The following is a 23,165-nucleotide window of genomic DNA, read 5'->3' on the forward strand; positions in this document are numbered from 1 at the left end:
GGAGCTTAGGATATGCACGTGTTGTTCTTGGATATGGATAGTTTTACATAATTCTCCGAAACCATGAGAATGAGAGTTTAGGGCTAATTTTTTAGGATGATGAGTGAGGTAATTTCTAATGCTATTAATATTGGATTACAAGAATTATTTGTTACACATTTCACCAAGAGTTTTGATTCCATTTTTCTTAGTGTTGATGGAAATCATTTCTGATCGATAAATCCCTAACTCATCTCTACGTAGGTTCCAAAAATTAGTTTGGATTACCATATAAACAAAATTGTGTTTCATCATCATTAAAAGCTTATCCTTGAGATTTGGGGTTAACTAAATGGTTCTTGTTCTTTCATTCAATTTGTTAAGAGTCACGTCTTTTATTGTTGGAAATTTAGTTCATAAAATAGAAGAATATGGAGTTGGAAAAATAAAAGAAAAAACCAGTAGACTTTAAAGACTGGAACAATTGTGATTTCTTCAAAATCAATGTGCCATTGGACCGAAAATATTCTCAGACTATCGACCCATATTTTGATCTTTGCTAGAGATGGTCAATACACTGCAAATACATGATAGAATGGTTTTGACTAAATAAACCTCCTTGTTATAGTGAATATTTGAAATACCCCTTGTGTTTTTTCAAAATTTTGACACGTCCCTTGACCTTGACCTTCTCTTATAGACTAATAAAATATCATAAAATCTAAATGCCTTCCTTTTAAAATGAAACTTATATATTTTTAAATTATTGAACCTCATTTTCAATCTATTATGTTTTCTTCTACTTTTATCCATTTTAAGAAAACCCTTGACTTTTCAATCCAAAATTTCATACTCACCTACTTTAAAAACCCTATCTTATTTTAAAATTTTAAGTGGATAGAAGGTTGAAGACAAGGGTGAATCTTAAGGCCGAAGATTAGGGTAAAAGATCCCCCCCTTCAAAAAGTTGAAGGTGGCTGATTTTGAAAAAAAAATTAAAGATTTTTAATTACAAGTTTAAGCAAGAACACTACTCTCCCAAAATTATGCTGCGTGGGGATGAGACGTATCTCCAACCAAAACTTGAGGGACATGGGGTACGCTTTGAAAAGAAATTCGTGGAGCATGATGTGTGCCACCAATTGAAGTTAGAGGCGTAACGTTGGTCCCCAATAGGTACTAAAGATTGAAACTTGTGGAACATGAAATGTGCAACCAATGCCACAAAACAAAATGAGTTGTGATAAGTGGCATACTCAATTAACTCCTTTGATGTGATGTGTGCAAGAATCATCAATCTATATTTCTTGGGATACACAATTACACATCCCTATAAAAAGTATGATTATGTATCTCGAGGAATACAAATCTACGATTCTATCACATGTCATGTCAGAGGGAGTCGATTGAGTATGCCACGTGGGATAGTCAGATGATTATCTTGATTCATTCAATCAAACGAAATTGGAGTGGATCATGAGGGATGCTCATAAGTTTGGGGGACACAAGAAATGTGGTCCCACCTTTTGTTGTAGATATGTTTGGTGTTCGATGTATTTAGTGAAGAAATATGGCATGATTCCTCTCATCCAGACCCTTGACTTTAGTGATTGGAGGCATGATTGATGAAGACATACAAAATTTCTGAACACGGAGAGAGGATGGTATAACCTCTTAGTTAGGTGGTGGTATAACCTCTTAATTAGGTGGAAAAGGTCACGGAATTGGTGATGACTTATTAGTTACGTTTGTGACCCATCTACCATTCGACACTGTACAACTCTCTGTACCTAACATGGTTTTAAAACTTGGTTTGGCGTTGCATCTCATCTTGTCCAGATCCAATACCGAGTCGTCTCGAACGAGTTTTTCGATACGTCTCATGAGACAAATCAAAAAATTGAATATGAGTCTTAAATCTAGATCAAAAAATAATTTTGTGAGTTGGTCTCGTTCAACTCTGATATTGAATTAACTCGGACAATACGTCTCGGTCTCGAATGAATTTTAAAATCATGGTACCCACCTGTGAGTGATAATCCTACATTGCCTGGGTATCATAACCCTCGACCATATAAAGATCGAGGGCAATCCCCACCTCACAAGTTAATTTTGTAAGGCACTCTCCACTTAGTGCCAATTTATCATTATCACTTTTGTGCATGGTTTTAAAACTCTATATGAGATAGAGACGTATCATCCGAGTTAACTTGATATCGAAGTTGAACGAGACCAACTCACATGTCACTTTTTAACCAAGATTTAATATCTCACGTTCACTAGAGATTATCCTCACAAAAAATCAGCCCAATCCAAAACTTTAAGGTTATAGAAGATAAATTTTATCTCTTAACATTGTCCCTTAAGATTGTCTCTTAAGGTTATATATATTATTATCATTTATATCTATAGATATAAAATTAATTAATTAAATTTTAAATTATTATCATTTATATTATAAAAAAATAAAAATCCACAAAAATTGGTGGTTCACTAATTAAGAATTTAAATCGGACCACTAGTTCGATGTTTAATACACTAAAAAAAAGTTGATGAATAGTTATTTTAGGCTTGAAATGGTAGGCGAGTTAGCTATTATTTCCTTGTCGTGTTTTCCCATTTTCCTATCTAAATTGTACATTCTAAGTCGTACCAAACATCAAATACATGTCAGGAGTGTCGATTGAGTATGCCACGTGGGTAAGTCAGATTATTATGACTCTTTTTTTATGAGGTTAGACAATAAACTAATTGTGGAGTCTAGTACCTAAGAATCGTACTTTTTAATCGATGGTTCATGTAACTAAGCATGTTTCTACATGGAACTATCTAATTGGTCATTTGATTGAAATGTGTCCATGGAACAAATGAAGAAACCTTTTATAAAAGATGAAATATAACCTAACATTTAGTCCAAATCAGGTGTTTAAAAAAAGAATTTAAACGTGTTTAAATTCCACTTTGAAAAGTTAGGAGAATGTGGATTTCAATATGCAACTTTTATGACTTAGGTAGCGACTACTTTCCAAGAAAGGGGGTGATGGAATACTATTGTGGCAGTCGAAACCTATTTTAACTGGTTCGTTGGATCGTTCGATTTGAACTTGGGTTCGTGATTCGTCACTCTATAACGAACTCGGTTCGTAGAGATTGGTGGAGATAATTCATTTCTTGGTTCGCTTTGGTTTCCTAGACCGATTTGTTAGCTTGGTTCATTTGTGCTTATATATAATTCAAGTATTCAAGTTATAAGTACAATTATAATGTTAAAAAATTCCAAGTTAAATAGAAATAAATTAATAAAATAATCTAAATTTTTAATATGAATATATATACATATATAATCAATTGGCTTGGTTCACCAAACAATTTAAAAATTATTTGGTTCGATAAACCAAATTGTTGGGTTCGTCGATCTTAATGCTTTGGTTCATTGAACACAATCAAAATTCGATAGATTCGTGGTTCGTTTGATTTTACGAATCTAATACGAACCGTACCACGAATTGATTTGCTTCATACTAGTTCATAGTTTAGACTAGTAGCAACGAATTGGGTAACATAAGTTGAAACAACAGACTCACTTTACAATACCTTGCTCTTTATACAAGAGTGACTGGAAAAATATTTAATGTATCGTGAGCGATATACTTCAATCATTTATGATGATTCGTTCAAACAGGCACAAGCTCATCGTCAAATGCTATTTAATTTGTTATTTGGGAGATGGCATCCATATTTCAAAATTTGATTCAAGTGCATTAAATGTAAAATAAATGAGTGTTTTGACAAGTTAATTTTACAAACAAAAATGGAAAACGATGTACAAGGATAAATAAATGAGTTTTTTAATAAGTCGATGTCATAAACCAAAAAGATTTTTAAGGGTGGACCCTTTAAATTTAATGTTGCACACCTTACTATCTATGCTTTAAAATTCCTAAATATCTTGAAAATTATTTTTAATATTTTGAAATTTAAAATTAGTATTATATTCTATTTTAAAAAAGAATTATATATATGATTAGGATTCGTATAGACATAAAGCTACTCATAAAGGTACAACGTATTTTGTTTTATATGGGCAAAAATGTTTGGAATGGACTGATTTTTTGTGAGGATGATCTCTATAGTGAGGAGACCATCCTTGCCAAAAATCAGCCTATTATGAAACTTCTAACCCCATATTTACAAGATGAAAAATTTTAGACCATCCAATTTTTGTAAATCAGTTTTGATGGGGTTAGAAGTTTTGGAATGTGATGATTTTTTGCAAGGATGATCCTCTCACCATAGAGATCATCCTCACAAAAAATCAGCCTATTCTGAATCTTTTTAATCATATAAGACAAAAACATTGTAGCTTTATGCGTAGTTTTATGTGTCTACGGAACCCGACCCTTTTATATATATATATATATATATACCGTGGAGTCTATAACCCACAGTCAACTGGGTGGAGTTTCCATGTCGAATCAAAAAATTGATTCGGGCGAGTCCAATACAAACATAACTCAAAATTCAATCAAGTCAAGTCAATCGGAGAAGTTTTAAAATATAGGTTATATAGGATTGGGAGCTTAGGATATGGAAGTGTCGTTCTTGGATATGGATAGTTTTTACATAATTCTCCGAAACCACGAGAATGAGAGTTTAGGGCTAATTTGTTAGAATGATGAGCGAGGTAATTTCTAATCCTATTAATACTGGATTACAAGAATTATTTGTTACACATTTTTTGATTCCATTTTTCTTAGTGTTGATGGAAATCATTTCTGGTTGATAAATCCCTAACTCACCTCTATGTAGGTTCCAAAAATTAGTTTGGATTACCGTATAAACAAAATTGTGTTTCATCATTATTAAAAGCTTATCCTCGAGATTTGGGGTCGGCTAAATGGTTCTTGTTCCTTCATGCAATTTGTCGAGAGTCACGTCTTTTATTGTTGGAAATTTAGTTCATAAAATAGAAGAATATGGAGTGGGAAAAATAAAAGAAAAAACCAGTAGGCTTTAAAGATTGGAACAATTGCGATTTCTTTAAAATCAATTTACCATTGGACCAAAAATATTCTCAAACTATCGACCCATATTTTGATCTTTGCTAGAGATGGTCAATACACTGCAAATACACGATAGAATGATTTTGACTTAACAACCTCCATGTTTTAGTGAATATTTGAGATATCCCTTGTGTTTTTCAAAATTTTGACACGTCCATTGAGTTTGGCCTTCTCCTATAAACTAATAAAATATCCTAAAATCTAAATCCCTTCTTTTTAAAATGTAACTTATATATTTTTAAATTATTGAACCTCATTTTCAATCTATTATGTTTTCTCCCACCTTTATCCATTTTAAGAAAACCCTTGACTTTTCAATCCAAAATTTCATACTTACCTACTTTAAAAGTTCAATCTTATTTTGGAAATTTAAGCGGATAGCAGGTTGAAGACAAGGGTGAATCTTAAGGTTAACGATTAGGGTAAAAGATTTTTACAACCCGCCCACCCCCGCCCCCTGACAAAAATAAAATAAAATAATAATAATAAAAAAATAAAAAAATAAAAAATTGAAGGTGACTGATTTAAAAAAGGAACTCAAAGATTTTTAATTACAAGTTAAAGCAAGAATACTACTCTCCCAAATTTATGTTGGGTGGGGATGAGATGTAACCCCAACCAACACTTGAGGGAGATGGGGTATGCTTTGGAAAGAAATTCGTGGTGCATGATGTGTGCCACCAATTGAAGCTAGAGGAAGCTACGTTGGTCCCCAATACGTACTCGAGATTGAAACCTGTGGAACATGAGAAATGTGTAACGAATACCTCAAAACGAAATGAGTCGTGATAAATGGCATGCTCAATCAACTCCCTTGATGTGACATGTGCAAGAACCATAAATCTATACTCCTTAAGATACACAATTACACATCCCCATAAAAAGTACAGTAGTGTATCTCGAGGAGTACAGATTTACGATTCTATCGCATGTCATATCAGAGGGAGTCAATTGAGTATGCCACGTGAGATAGTCAGATGATTATCTCGATTCAATCAAACGAAATTGGAGTGGATCATGAGGGATGCTGATAAGTTTGGGGGACACATGAAATGTGGTCCCACGTTTTGTTGTAGATGTGTACTGTGTGTACTTGATTAAGAAGTTATGCAACACGTGTGTACGTATTAAATCGATCATGGTGATGGCCCTATTTGTTCAAATATATGGGCTTATATTATTATGCAACAGCATGAGATACATTGGATCACGACTACTCGTTAGTAGGCCGGGCTTGGGCCTAACCCATAGTGCATCAATTATTTGTAGTGTTACGATGGATGGACATCTCCCAATAACACTAGTGTATCTCGCGACAAATCCATTGTCCCAACTCATGTGACACTTTGACCACACTAGTGTCTCTTCTTCATGCAAGCAATTCGAAGATCTGATCTTGGCAGCCTCTCCCCATGAAGAGTCAATGATGGTGATGATCTAGCAGCTACAACTGTTTGATTAAGTAAGGTCTTTTAATCCATTGAAATGCATATCTCGAGGAATATGATCCTCAGAATTTCCATCACATAATTTAAATACTTTTGGTTAAATGGGGATCTATGAGAGACTCAAAAGTGTTTCATTGAAAACCAAGATAGTTCCATGCAAACGCAATTTCGACTTATCACTCTAGTTTTTGCTTGTTGCTCGATAAAACTTAATGCTAAGATAATTTACCTTGTTTCGAAACCTCAAATTGATTGTTTGGGCAATAAACTTTCTCCAAATCTATCTTGCTCTCTAAATATTAAAATCTAATTTGCAATATAAAAATCTTAGTCCATCTTGAGAAGTTTGGGGTGTCCAACTCAAAATCAATTGGCAATGAGTAGAGAGACCTAGGAGCTTATAAGGGGAGAGACAAGGCAATGACTGTTTGATGTGGGATTAAACTAAACACACTCCTCCAAGTACGTGGAGATATGAATTGGGTGACGTGGAGGGGAGAAAAACCCCCTTTGATACCATGATAAATTTGAGGGTCTAACTTGAAACCAATTGGCATTGAGTGGAAGGCCCATGAGCTTATAAGGAGAGAGACTAGGCAAATTTTCTCCAATGTGAGACTAAACTCAACATATCTCCAAATCTTGTTCACAACCCTTTTCCTATCTGATAGCATTAGCACTCAGTGGGAGTAATTGTGAGTCCTATTTCATCAACAAAACCACCAAGCAGTGCACGCCAAATCTGACAAACAAATTAGAAATTCTAGAATTGGCAATTACTTTATTTTATTTTATTTTATTTTAACATTGTGAGTTTGGATCAACATATTAGTCTTTGAGGTTCATGTTACTTCAATAAAATTAAGTTTCAACTTCTTAGAGGCACTATGAGTTGTAAGATAAGATTTGTCATTAATAAGGAGCATTTGGAACAGTGGGTGATGAGATGTGGTCAAGTGGTTGTTCAAACTTGTATGTATAAATTTGACTATCCAAAAAAGCTTTGGATCCTATGAATTATCTAACGTGTTATTGGAAGGTGCCACTTAGTAAAGTTGGTAAAGACTTGAGAAGAGTAAATCTCATGACCTAGGTTCAAATGCCATTGAACCCACCTTCATCTCTGCTAACCACTAACACATTGCTTGCCTAGAAAAAAAAAATCTAACGTGTTAACGAAAATTTTGATATTTACTTGATAAAAAATTATGGGAAATTACAAAACAAGGATAGTATGAATATGAAGCCAAAATTATTGTGTCATGGCACATTTTTGAAAAATTTAGAAGGTAGAAATGGAAGAATTATTTATTTATTAATATAAACCCTATCAGAATCATGTAATTAGAATCCAATAAAATCATGGTAGTCTAATGTCACATGCATCGATTTGATGAAACTAGATATGATATATTGATATTGTGAGATTAATTCATTGATTGATTTCTTCAAACCTTGATGAAGTACATGAGAAAAAAACATAACAAAGTACAAATTAAATAAAGAGACAAACTTTACCCCCACCACCATAACAACACACCTATCACAAGCCCTTAGAGCCAACCAACTTTGTAAACCCAAATGTTATAGCCATAGCTAACCATCCCCCAACCAAGACCCTTAAACAAGACCTCCTCACAGGTGCCCTCCCTAACACTGCCCCCACCCATCCAAACACCACCAAGGCTAAGCTCACTGCTCCAACCACCACTCCCAACCTCACATTGTGCTCCCTTATAAATGCAGCAGCTAGAAGCGGCACCATTGCTCCTACCGAAAACGCTAGGGCTGAAGCCGAAGCCGCTTGGACAGGATTTGGCAAATCAGTCTTACTCTCATCATCGTCATTGTTCCTCTTATCCCTCTTCATTTGAGCCAACTCTATGTCCAATTGAGAGTACACGGATACGAATTCTCCTATGGCCATACTACACGCCCCACCGATTAACCCTGCAAACCCACTTAGGATCATAACCTTGACATCCTCTCTCACAGCTCCAACTCCCATCATTAATGATGCTATGGAGACCAAGCCATCGTTGGCTCCAAGTACTGCGGCTCGAAGCCATTGTGCTCTTTGCGAGTAGTCGAATTCCTTTTCTTCAGGTTTTATGCTTGTTTGTTGCTCAACGTCATTAAAGGATGTTTGATCATGAGTTTGAAGGACTGCCATGAAGGGAAGGAAGGATAAATATTATATAAAATATTGAAGAGAAGAAGTGTGGAAGGCACACGCCCTCTACAAGGTATTTATGGAGATAAATTGAACTGTAGAGTTGATGGTGATGGGCAAAATGGAGCAAAGGTGGATGGCCTTATTAACAGAATGGGAAATGCTGGCCTCATTTAACAATAGTATACTACTTTTAGAAAAAAAATTTAAAGAAAAAAAAAAAAACTAAAAATAGAGAGATCCAACAAATTTTAAACTCAAATCTCATTTCATTTATCAAATAATAATAGTAAAAGCTTAATGGGTAATGATCCTTTTAATTAAGCCGATTATAATCATAGCTTCTTAAGGAGCATATTAGCTAGTCTATCATCCCTTCCTTGATCATGTCTTGAATAATCAAGAATAATCCTCTCGCCCTTCTTATTGGAAGTCGTTGAGCAAAAAATTTTTTGCTTTCTCTTGATCATTAATCACTTAGAGCATAAACTTAATTATACCGTCCTTCGATTGAAAGAGAAAGAACATCCATATTTTATCATACTCATTGGGGCCAAAAAGGGTTTTATCATTAGGACTTCTTTACTGTGTCCATCCATTAGACGCCACTCGATTGCATTTATAAAAAAAATTTAAATGGTAACTAATTATTTTTTTTTAGTAAACAATGTAATGGTCTATTTGGATTGATAATCTTAGAGCTTTTTATTTAAAGCTAATTTTTTTAAAAAAAATTTATGCAACAATGGCAATCCAAACATACTGTAAATATTGTAAAAAAGCATCTAAACCATCATCCAACAAAATGTTTTATATCTCCAGTGAGGAACAGAGAAAAAATGGAGGAATCTCATCTAAAAAGAGAAAAAAAGAAAAGGAAATGCTTTTAAGGCAGTTATACCAGACATATAGCTTCTTCATGACTTATGCATGACCAATGACTTAAAATAAGACAAAAGACCTGACCATATTTTGTCATGAAATGTTAAGATTTGAGAATCCTATACTCCAGGAGTTGAGTATCCTTAACTAACAAGTCTTTTTTAGTTATCAGGTGGCACATTTTTTCGGCCCACTAATTCATGAATGTTTTTATTTTTTTAAAAAGAAAAAAATGTTATTTATGTGGCATGGGTAGGCAGATATGAAAAGTATATGCTAAATGGTATTAAAAGAGATATGGATTGGGGTATCGTACACAACTCCTGGAGTAGAGAATAAGCACTCAAATGGAAATCAGGGAAGCGTTTCGAATTGATTTGTGACTCTTTTTGCTTTTTTTATTTTTCATTTTTTTCTTTCTAATTCTAAAGCAGAAATATTAGACAAGTAAATTAAATAGAATATAAGAGAAGTATATTTGATGGATGGATTGGTGAATAGGAAGGCACTTGGGAAAAGAGTAGTGGGAGATAATAATATTAGTAAATGGGAGGGAGGGAGTGTGCATTCCACACTACAGCCACCACCCCCACACAATTTTATAATTCAAAACCAACTTTGTGCGCTCACTTTATAGAATTCAAAGGCAAATTTGGTTCACACTTTCAAAAATCAAAACCACTTACCTCCCATTCAAAATCCCTTTTTATATTTTGTGGTGAATGTGATATGAATAAGGTGGTTGGTTGCTCATGTGACGCGCAATGATTAAGATAAGAGAAGGAAAATTCAGGTTCTCTCCACCATATTTGGATTGAGAGGAGAGAAATTGAGATAATTTTAAAATTTTAAAATTTTAAAATGTCTTAAACGAGATCTAGAGGCGGAGTTGGAATAATAAAATATTTTAAAAGGGTTTCTCTCCACTTTTGGAGAGAAAGAAAACTCACTTTTTTTTTCATTTCTTTTCTCTCCATTTTTCTCAATCCAAACACCTATGGACATTTGGTTGTTGTTTCTAATAGAATTATAACTAAATTTTCTCAAATATGTTCATTTCTAATTATCTTTCCTTGTTGTGCATGTCATTTATCATGTTGTCAAAATTCTCATTCAAATTGATTAGTACACAATCATCACAAATTCACTAGTAGTTCATCGACTTACCAGTCATACATATCTTGATCAATCTTTCCATACTAAACCTTACTTTTGAGAAAATTTACTAAAATGTATCGTTAAGAACATTGTTTCATGCTTTAAGCATTATTCATAGGAATACCTAAAAGAGGAGCATCATTATAAAAACCTTTGAAAAAACATCTCCTTTGCCTTACACTGGGTCTTCCACCTATTGGTGAAATTTTTGATATCCTTATGTTTTAAAAATTGATGACTTTGACCCTTGACCTCGGTCTCCATATAGATTAATGAAAAGGAGAAAATGAGCCAACACCCCTTCATTTTTTGTTCCTCTTGGATAAGGTTGGCAATGGGTTGGATAATATTTGATTAACTGATTCATCCGACCCAAGTTATTCGGGTATGTTTATAATTCTTTTTTACCCGATTAAAAATTTCGAGTAATTTTTTCTGTAATTATTTTATCTGAATTTTTTTTTTGAGTTGGATATGGGTAAGTAAACATCCTATCAGAATATGATAAATTCACAAACAAGATATCAAAAATTAAGGTTCTTCCATCATCTTCACAATGATGTATATATACTCGATTCAGACATCCTCTTGAAATTTGGGTACAAGTCAGATGTGGATATCCTCTAAAAAAAATTGGATAAATAGTTAAACGTGGGTATCCTTAGCAAAATTGGGTTAAAAATCAAATACAGATAATAAGATATAGAGTTGGATAAGGATTTGGATATATGCTTCATCCAACCCACACCCGATCCATTGCTAGCCCTACTCTTGGATGATGATGAGAGGGACAACAAGAGCATTGAGGTCATTTTATGTTTGTTTATTAGGGAAGACTAAGGTCAAGGGGAGCATCTCATTTGTGTGAAGTCCGCAGGCAACACAGTCTAGAAAGCATTTCTACTTTACAGTCCACATACATAGATTCAAAACATTTCTTCTTATCACAACAATTAATGAAATTGATTATCACACGCCCAAAAAAGAAGAAAAAAAACACCATTTCAGTGAAGCAACAATATCTAGGGGCGGCAATGGGTTGTCTTCGTGTTGTGTTGAGGTAAGGGTACTATGAAAATTTACTAAACCCAAACCCAACCTGAATAATCGTGTCAAAAACTTAAACCCCAACTGAACCCGTTTATAAATAGGTATACTTGACCTAACCCATATATAACTTATTTAATAAAATTCTAATATTTATTAGAAAACATAAGTTTCATTTCCACCACAAAAAATAAAATATCATTACTAAAAATAAGGTCACATAACTATAAACTAAGTTTAATGGTGAAAAATAACCTTCTTTTAAAAAAAAAAATTCAAAGTTCGTAGAATTTTGTCCTTTACAATCATGTGGCATCAAATGATGTTTTTTGGATGCCATAAGGTGATGTGGTAAAAAAATATCCTTCCTAACTGATTAAGGAAAGTGTTTTTCAATATTATTATTATTATTATACTTTCCAAAAATTATTATTATTACTAATATTATTGGCTAAGCAAAGTGCATTTCATTATCTCATGAGGCATAATAGCCTTACTTTGTGAGATCTTAAATCTTACTGAGGGTCATTTTGCCGATATTAGAAATCAAACACTATATACCTCTAAATTTTAAGGAAAAAAATGAAGTAAAAAAAAAATATAAATATAAATATAGATAAACAACTTATTAAGAGAAGTATTTTTTTTTTCCAAACTAAAGCTTAACCATTTATTAATTTTAAGATAAACACCCATTATATTTATAGAATTTGATATAAAAAAAATATATTATGAAAAAGTTCTAGGGAATTCTAGAAAAAAATGAGTGATTTAAACAATTCTTAAGTAATTATTGATATATTTAAAATTACATGTTAATGATGAATAACTAAACGTGTCTAAACAGGTTAGGTGGATTGACGCCTATAACTCAAACCCAACCCATTTAATAATCGTGTTAGACGGGTTGACACTATTATGACCCAAACCCATTAATTTCGTGTCGTTTTCAAGTCGTGATCGTGGATCATATTGAGATTACCACCCTTAACAATATCCCTCTAAACACTATGCTCTCCTCATTCTCACACTCAGCATCCTCCTAAATCAATTCTCATATTTTTCCCACTAGTTTATTGTGCATTCTGTCTCAAGCAAGAAGAAGAAGAAGAAGAAGAAGAAAAGGATTAGAACACCGTAAAGTTAAAAAAATAATACTTATATCTTATATGTGTTAGAATAGTTCCACATCTCTTGGGTACTATTGGGATGTGCAATATATAAAGTGGGGGAAGCCACTCCTTGCAAGTCGGTTTTCAAGGATGAGTTAGGTCTATGGGCTTTAACATGGTATGAAAGCTGATGTACCTCAAGAATGGGTTGAGTTGGGTTAGTATCTCCACCCCTACGTGAAGGGGGAGAGGCGAGTGTCTCTAGCCTTGGCTTTGAGGGGGAAGTGTTGGAATAGGCTCATATCACATGAGTACTATTGGGATGTGCTCCAACCTTGAATGGAGAGAGAGAGAGCTGAGTGTCTCCAGCCCTTATGCTAAGCCGGTTTTCAAGGATGAATTAAGCCCATGGGCTTTAACAATATTGACCTATGACCCCTCTCATTTGACTGTGGCGTTACAAGTAAAAGTTGACCAAATATATAGGCTCCCTCTCAAAAAATAAAATAAAAATTATTATAATATTTTTATAACGGATTCATTTGCTGCAACACGGGGTTGTGTCGGTGTGACTTGTGAAGCCTCATAAAAGACTAAACGGTGTCGTTGATAAAGTAAGATAAACACAAAAGAAAAAGAGAGTTTTTATTGCCACACCAACTTTTGTTAACTTCATACCAATATGTGTGCTAATTCTTATGAATTGTGGCTAGGTTAGAAAAAGTTGGTGTGACAATAGAATCTCTCAAGAAAAATGAACTTATTAAAGGAAATTGTGAGTGAGCTTGGTGTGTCACAAGTTTAACCCCAATCGCACATGTATTACTTTAGCCCCTTTTTGATTTTATTGATTTGTTGGTTAATTTTCTTATTTCATTTCTCAATATATTTAATTATTAAAATTTGAAATTTGTCAATTATTATTTCAATTTTATTAGGAAGTTCTCAATAAGAAAAATACTTCTTTTATATGTTTAGATTTTATTACAATTAGGTCACGAGTCTCATGTCAATTGCGAAATACCCCATTTGTTTCAACACTTCTTAGAAAAAAGGGGGCTTCCATTGGACAAAGAACGGGAAGAAAGAAAGCAAGTGTAACTGCAAATTTCCTCATCCTCAAATCAGTCCTTCCCATAGAGTATTGTCTTAATGAATAAGTGATCGTTGGAATAAAATCTTGATAGAATTTGAAAAAGTTGGAATAAAATCTTGATAGAATTCGAAAAAGCAAGCACCAAGTCTAGGGCAATAAAATAAAATAAAGAAAAGGCCGTTCACATTTCTAGGATTAAACAAAAGGATTCGCAAACACAAGCGCTAATGCCACAAACAATCCATAAATTGTTAAAGCTTCCATTAAAGCTAGACTTATGAAAGCAAAACCCAGACAGGTGTCTCCAATTCCACTGTACACTTGGATTAAGTTCAAGACATTAAGGCAATTGAAGAGAGGAGTATAAAAAATGGGTTTCTCTAGGGAGCTTTTGTTGCTCAATCTTTCTAGGTACTCATAGGAAACAATGCTGCTTGACAAAACTAACTAATTTGTTTTGATTCCAAGCATAGATGTAGATGCAAAAAATCTGGCACTACCTCGAGATCTACAATCACCTTATTGATTCTCCCTTGCTCCTGTGAATCCTCCTGGGTGTACCTATACGACAAAGCCTCTGACGACCAAGTTAAACCATAAAACAATTTTAGCAGAGTTTCAATATATGAAATTGTATATCTTTCATTGGCATGGGTGTACCCTTTTTATAGACAATGAGACGAGAATTCTCTCTTCTATACGTTTTCAAATCCATCCTCATCTTGACTAAGTAACCTTATTTAGTTAGAATTTTACCCTATTTTACGATCCTTATCCATTTAAAACCCTTCTATTAACGAAATCTTCTAATTAAACACTCAAATCCTCCGTGGTAACACTCTATTCAAGAGGATACCCTCGACCTTATACATTCTGACTCCGTCTTCCTATTACCCGTGCTCTAAATCACCCTTCCCCGATCTCTGAGATTGGTACCTTAATCTTACAATCGACCTACACGTATCTCTAAAAGACACATGTCAATCTTGGAGCTTACATTTTTGACCCTCAACAATAGATATATTGGTCAAGACTTTTGGGTCGCTTAGCTTCAAGATAAATGGAGATAAAAATGCACCTTACGTTTGGGTACGTTTTTCAAGTTGTTGTGATGTATTTCTTAACATTCTTGGGGTTACAAGGTGTGATTACAGGCCGGACTTTAGCCCAGCTCATTGTGAACAGGGTTTGGGTGGTATTACAAGGTCCATTTACCAATCAGACCGAACTAGGCCTAATTCATGGTAAAGGCAAGCCTCGGTCTTGCGAGGCAGGCTCATCAGGTATCTCGGTCAAATAATTTATATTATAATTTTATTTAAAATATAATATATTTACGGTTTGGCCCAATCTGTAAAATGACCCGTATACCAGTGGGTCAAAATTGGACATGGGTATTTTTTTAATGGGCTTGGCTCAAACATTACATAGACTACAATTTTGAAGCCCAATTAATTCCGGAGCTGAATCTGACCCATTGAAAGCCTTATGCTTCAAGGAGGTGTCAATGACTTGAAATTTAAATTGTTATTAACTGATTCTAGAAATTAACAAGGTGGGCTCCCTCTCGTTATCATCACCATTATCAAAGTTTTATCCCAAAAATTCATGATTAGCAAAAACGAATCTTGATCCACCATTCAATTTTTTCAAAAGTCATGTCTTATGTTAATCAAGTGTATTCAAATATGCTACACTCACTCAATTTATGTTACTTTTGGCCTTCTCATTCTTTTAGAATCTTTAATTTATGTTACTTTTAGCACATCAAGAAACCATATTGATTGTCTTTCTCTTAGTTTAATATTTATTAGGATTATTATTACCTTTTCACGAATATGTTCATCAGTAGTTTTATTTTTATAATTTTTCTACTCATCCATCTCTACTACTTTCAAACTATTTACTTAATGTTTCTTGATTAAATAACGTTGGGTTTGATAAAACATATACAGTCGATCTCACTATCTTATAAAAACAAAGTTGTGTGTCGGGACATGTTCGTGTGCCACTATGGAATTACAAAAACACATTCATAAGGATACTTTTTTTTTTTTTTTTTAATGATAGGGATGTTCAGACCTGTAGAGGCCCGACTAGGGGTAAGGCAAGTGGCCTCTTAGAGCATCATATCTCACCTCACTCAAATTCTCAGGTACATACAATAGCCTACAAACCACATATATCAGGTAAGTTGGGATAAATTCCAATGAGTGACAAACAAGGGTTTGAGCGCAAGACTTCTCTTCTTGGAGGGAGACCCTGACCACTATGCCCAATAATCATTGATTACATTCATAAAGACACTTGTCAGAGAATGAGTGCCTAGAAAATACAATCTTTTGGAGGGTTTGTCGAGAATTTAGAAAATTCTCCTAAGGTCAACTATAAATATCTCTCCATAAAACCTTGAATAATTTGTGGAGAGGAGACATTTCTTGTCATCTAATATCTTACCTTTACTCCTTGTTTTATGTTCTCTCCTCTCCAACCCTATCTTAACCGAATCTATTTGATTGCTAGAGTGTCAAAATCAAACTTTATATCGGTTTTTATTCAATTTATGGGACCCCCAAGAATTAGTAGACTCATGAAACTATTAGAAAAAATAATTTCATAAGGTCTAATCATTTGAGAAACCCTTCAAATGATTCGATGTCGATAGGATAAGAATACAATGGAATCCAATGGATTTGTGATTATCGCAAATCTAAGAATAATTTTACTCTAAATGACTAAATTTAAAATACATCACAAAACTAGCATGTGCCCCCATGGTTTTAAAACACTATATTTCCAGGGGAGGATTTACCATGGGAGCACTTGCCTCCACAATAAATTTTTAAATTTACAAGAACTCATAAATGCTACTGCGAAGATAGAAAAGCTGAAAAAAAAAAAAAAAAAAAACTATTGTTATTGCCCACTAATTTTTTTTAAATTTATAAGGATCTTAGTTGCCCTCACGTAGACAAAATCCTGACCCTGTCATTGTGTATATCAGCTCGTCATGCCCCCATCCTTCTTCAATTAGTATATGCTCATGCATTAAATCTTATTTTTATATAAATACTAAATATCTAAATTATTGAAAATAAATTATTTTATATAAAAAATACAGAATCTAATCAACTTTTTGATTGATTTTTTTATGTATTTAGCCGATATTTTCAAAATGTAAAACAAATCATCTCATATAAGTCAATGACTTACTTGGCCGGATTATCTCAGTTGTCGAAGATTTTTTTAAGAGTGATACTGGAATGACTTCCTAGGATGATGTTGTTCTCCGTCTTTTGTGACCAAAGATCTGAAATCTAAAGTCCATCCATGATTTTTTGAGGATTATTGGAGGTGTGGGGTTTTGCTTTCTTCTCTCTTAGGATCATCTTAGGCAACAAATTCAAAGGACATTCGAGAGGGAGACAGTGACCGAGTTCTTTCCCTTATCCCCATTACAAGGATAATGGATCAAGGATCCAACGTCACAAGTAATGGGGATGATTTCCTATTTCCTTCCTCTAAGTTCAAGATGAACTTGTGGATCAATTCTTCCATGGTTTTAATTTCATTTTTCGCTATCCAAATTAAATAAATAAAACTAAAACAGAAATTTACCAAGGGAATGATAGTGGAGAACGAGGAAGAAATCCAATTACGCTCCAAATATATTTCTCTAAAGATTTTGACGAAGTTTAGCCTTTCAAAAGTTCCACCCCTTATTCTTCTTATCCTCCCCTATTTATAGGCTCACAAGGGCGTTTCTAATACAAAAATTTCAAACAAAATCAGATTGCTCACCTTTTTTTATCAGAGCATTCACTTTGTTGATTAGAGCGATCAAGGCAGTTTATTTTCTCATTCTTTTACTATTCTTTTAATATCCTTCCATTTTCTTTGTTTCTCATCCTTGTTTGCTTGGGCACGCAAAAAATGTCTTATTTTAGACACAAACAGGAGGTGTCCATTTGTATTGTACAATAACTGTGTGCAACACTGCATTGAAGTGGAAGTATGCACATAACCATAGATGTGTTTAACTCGTATCACAAGGAAAAGCATCTATGGCTTTGTGCACATTTCCACCTCAACGTAGTGTTTAACATAGTGGCGTAGGAAGTCGCTTGAGCATTTTCCTTTGTTCAACCATGATGAATACAACTGTTCGGTGATGGCCCTAAGATAGAGTGAGTTGAAAAGATCCAATATACACTATGACCTTTCAAGTGTGAAATGGGTTCCATTTGACTCGACTAAGAATTGGCTCAAATGGGTTCTTGGACCCTATTGAGTTTAGTCCCACATTGGATGCTCATTGCCTTGTCTCTCTACTTATAAACTCCTAGCTCTCTCCACTAATTGTCAATTGGTTTTGAGTTAGATCTTCAAATTTATCATGATATCAGAATGGGTCTTTCTCTCCAAGTTACCCAGTTCATATCTTCACGTGTTTTGGCCCAGTCCTGCCCACACATGCGGGGGCATGTTGAGTTTAGTCCCACATCGAACACTCATTGTCTTGCCTCTCCTTATAAGCTTCTAGGCCTCTCCACTCATTATCAATTGGTTTTGAGTTGGACCATCAAATTTATCAGACTCTAATATCAAATCAATTTGAACCAATTTGAGAGGATGTGACTTGGTCAAATTGGAGCGATTCAATCCCAACTGTATTTAAAATTTTAAAAACCACGACGACACAATCTCATTGGAAGTTTCAAATCATGATTCTTATAATATAAACCTACCTAAAAATACATGCCAGTGGTCACAATGTAAGTTACCAAACGAAGAAGCCGACACGTGGCGTCATTATGTCTTAATTTATCTAGAGATATTGAAGCGGTACTGCTGTATCACTTACCCTTCTTCCTATCCGCTGACCTGGCACATTTTGTGCTATTAATGGCTAGAGCACGAGAGATCCACTAAGTAACTAAGGACCACTTCTTTTTTATTTAAAGTTCCCACACCATCTAATAAGTTATCTAAGCCACCCTCATAGAAAATAACTAGTGAGTGATAGCTATGTCACTAAAGGCAACATATACTTCCTATATAAAGTTCCCTTCTCAAAGGCTACAATCAAACCATATACACACATCTGACCCACAACTTCTTTTATCAGTTTCCATTCCAGCTATGTCGACTCCCGGTGTTTTTCTTGCACAAGTGCATGTGTTGCAAAACCGCCAAATAGAGAAGATGAAGAGAAAGGATGAAGAAAGAGAGCAGAATGGGATGAAGGTTCCTGAAAAGGAAAAAAATGGTTTCGGTGTCTTCAAATGGGTTAAGAAGATCCATCCAAGTGGTGTTCCGTCATCAAACATGGAGGAAAATCTGTAGTCCAGTGAACCAACAAAAGTGGTTATCGGGTTATATGTGATTATGCATATTCGAAGTTGTTTGTGTAAGATGGGTTTGCATGGGTTGGTTATGACTTGTAAATTGAAGTTGCATTTTAAGTGAAATGAACTAAATTTGCTAATTTATGAGAAATTAAATAATGTTATAGTGACAAGGACTTTGTTGCAAGTTTGTGAACCAGAGAGAAGTAGAAGGAGGTTCTCAATCATAAAATCTCATCTCCTACAACAACGACATCCAGACATGGTTTCAAATCCTTGTTTGTCGTCTCTTCTCATTCTTGGACGAAACCGAGTTGTCTTAGATGAGATAAATAGTAACAAGATATGGCCATGACAAGAACACAATCCTTCACCCACGTCTTTAGAGAGTCCAACAGGGCTGCCGACATGCTTACTTCCTATCAAAATAGTTTAGGTTGTACTGAATTCGATTGTGAGTTGTTCTCTACCAACCTTGTCTCTGTTATGTATCAAGATGTCTATGGTGTCCCGGTTCTTCAATTGTAGCTAGTCTGGGTCTGCCTTAACCCTGTTGACCTTTCAAAAAAAAGAAAAGAACATAACTACACTACATCTGATAGAAGTAGGAAATGTCAATTTACCTTGCGTTAGCTAGTAGCCACTTAACTAACTATACTACACTTTTTCTTCGGCCTTGACGAAATTACCCTAGAAAGGAATAGGTTGAAAGGCCTATGTTTGCTCCATAATTTTCAGGGTTCCTCGTTCTTGTAAAATTAAGTAAAACAATTGAAGGACGAGACCGAGTTGTTTAAGACGAGATAAACCATTTAACTTGGTTTACAATTATTTATAATATAAGCTGACATACAAATAGTTATATGTATATATATATTTAAATAAAGTCAATCAAAATATGCTTAGTCCTAAGATCATTTTTTTATTTAGATAATAAAAATTTATATTATAAAACAAATAAAAAATCCTGGTTGATCTGGCCGAGATTTTCAAAATACAAAACCATGTATCAAGATGATTTGGTCTCGTTATCTTGGACATGAAGAGAAATAGTTTGCAAGCTTGTGAACTAAAAAGAAAAATGATGATGAAAAAGAAGGGGGTTCTCAGTCAAAACACCTCATCTTGTTCACAAACAATATCAATGAATCATCTGTCTCAAACAATTTTCAAAACCATGTTTTTTGATAGAATATCTAGTGTGTAACTACAAAGTGGTAAGAAAACAAAAAATACACGAAACACACAAGAATTTACATGGTTCAACAGTGTCCCTACATTCGTGGATCAGAACCAATCTTCTTCAATAAGAAATCAAAGGAGAACCGTACAAGAAAAAATACTCAAGGTTTTAATCCCTAACACAATCCCTGAAACCCTTGTATGCTCCTTTCTCTTTCTCTTCCAAACCTTACAAAGAGAATACTGCAATTTTTACAATCCTAGAGATTTCTATGTACAAAATTGGGAGTTACTAAAATGTGTTTATTTCCCTAAAAATAGAAACATCGAAAATAAAAAAACCCAAAAGAAAATATTATATAATTCCCTTTTTAGTAACCCTAACAAGGAAACATGATACAAGCCATCTTGGCTTTAATTTTGTTACACTGAAGACCTGGGACAATAATCTGTCACTCCGAAGACTTGGGAGAATAACATGTCACATGTGCCCATCGCTCCACCTTGGCCTAAAAACCATAACCACCTTGGAGAATAACATGTCACTTATGCCTGAAATGCAACTCCAACTTGACTCAATTACTTGTTTGTTAATATCACAAATAAACATTGACCTTTTAGAATTACTATCTACATACACCATCGAATCATCATGATCTATCCCAACCCAATGACATGGCTAATGCTCATGTGTAGCTGTCCCGAGCCGACTCCTTAGTCAACTCTAGAAAGAGACCTCAACTTGTCCTCTCGAATTGTAGGAACCACCTCACAATCATTTATCATATTCTCTTGTTTACCGGATTTTCTTTTCAACGCGTAAACCAAGTCCTATTGACCAAGATATCCTTTACCCTTCTTTACTATTGATTGAAATTACACTCTTATCTAATCTCTCGACCTCGAACTTCGTGATTGAACTTTTCACTGCTATGGTATTAATTAAAACCCAAATGAAAACAAAGTACAATCTCAAAAAACACAGTCAATTTGTACTAACTCTCCATACGAATTCGATGAGGAAATAATGAGAATAAAAATCACATACGAAACACATAAAGATTTAATTGGTTTGGCAGTGTGCCTACATGCACAAAGTAGAACCAAGAAAAAACACCCAAAGTTTAAATCCCAAACTCAAGTTCTAAAACCCTTGTACTCTCTTCTCTCTTTCTCTTTCAAACCCTAGAAAAAGAAAACCATTGTAGTTTTTACCATCCTAGAGATCTCTATTTATAAAATTAAGAGTTACTAAAATATGTCTATCTCCCTAAAAATAGAAAAAACTCAACAAAAAAAATAGTAATAATTATCTATTTAGGGGAAATAGAATACGAGACAATTGCACAACATCTAGGACGTAGTTTTAAACTCTATGAGCCCAAGATAGCTCAGGCAAGTCATCTCAGTCTTTGAGGCACTCCCTGTAGATAGGAGATATTTAGAGTAAATTGCTTATGGAATTGGCCATGATATTGAGAACTTGTCAAATCAACAACATTTGGAATTTTTTTCATATAAATTTTAATTGATTTTTAAGAATTTAAATATTTTTTATTAATGAAAAATAAGATTTTATTATAGAACCATTCTTCAAATATATATATTTGATTGGTAAGCCGGCAGATTTGAAGTTAAGTATCATCACTCAAAAACTTTACCAACTAAGCTAACTAGCACCTGCTATTCATAGTGATAATATAAAATGTGCTAATGATTTTATGACTCAAAAATTTTCACTTGGTCTGTAATCGGCTGACGTGGCAAAGGCACAAAACTGTTGATCGTTCTCCTTATGTATCCCAAAGAAAAAGATCTATGATTTTGTGCCCTTGCCATGTCATCTGCATACGGACATAGTGAAAATTTTCGAGTCAGAAAATGATGACTATAAAATAATTATTTTTAAATATAATATTTATAAAATTGATCGGAAACCATGGTATGGGATAAGCAAATAACTTTTGAGTGTAGGTCCTAAATCCTTGGTAAAAATGTTAGGGTAGAATCGAGGTGCACAGTGGATCTTGAACATGGTTAGATTCAAAATCCTAAGGATGCACAAAATTCCAAATTGAAAACTGAAATGCCTTGGATTTAGAGTCCGAATTTGCTGTTAAGGCACACGAGTGCCAAGCTCTTACATTGCAATTTGGATAAATATTTATAACAGGTCTTCTTTAATCCATAAATTTCAATGTGTTGTTATAAGTAATTTCCTTCAATTGTGTCAACTTATAATTTTATACTGCCACATAAAATTTAATGGGTTGTCATATATTTCATTAATTGGTGTGAGATTATAAACTCTGAAAGAAAAGATATGCCTTAAGTTTTCTTCAGATCACTGACCAAGCCATATAAAGAGGCATGCTTTCTTAGGAATTATTGTTAATTTTCATTGCAGTTTATTTGCTTTGGATGCTATTTGATGAGAACCATAACCTGATCTTCAGCGACTGCAATAGGTCGAGCTGACGACAAGCATATTGGAACTTGAAGGGAAGGTATTGATAGTGGAGTCTAAGCGAAACGAGATGTGTGACTGTTACTCAAACGTCAAGCTGATTGAATGAATGAACAATTCAGGCCTTTAAGACTCGAAAAATGATTGTATGTCACAGAGGAAATAATTCATCAAACCAAATAAATATTCTTATTTTATTGTTCTTTGTTT

At 34.1% G+C, this 23,165-nt stretch overlaps 1 protein-coding gene across 1 annotated transcript; it reads right to left on the reverse strand.

Annotated features, from left to right (window-relative positions):
- Positions 1-7,901: 7,901 nt before the first annotated feature.
- Positions 7,902-8,774, reverse strand: LOC147406757 (vacuolar iron transporter homolog 4-like). The gene has a single exon (XM_086432795.1). The coding sequence runs from the start codon at positions 8,661-8,663 to the stop codon at positions 8,034-8,036; it is 630 nt and encodes a 209-aa protein (XP_086288921.1). The 5' UTR covers positions 8,664-8,774; the 3' UTR covers positions 7,902-8,033.
- Between the last annotated feature and the right edge of the window lie 14,391 nt (positions 8,775-23,165).

Source organism: Akebia trifoliata, chromosome 3, assembly GCF_017979445.1.
Source record: "Akebia trifoliata isolate Shusen 1 chromosome 3, ASM1797944v1, whole genome shotgun sequence".
NCBI lineage: Eukaryota > Viridiplantae > Streptophyta > Magnoliopsida > Ranunculales > Lardizabalaceae > Akebia > Akebia trifoliata.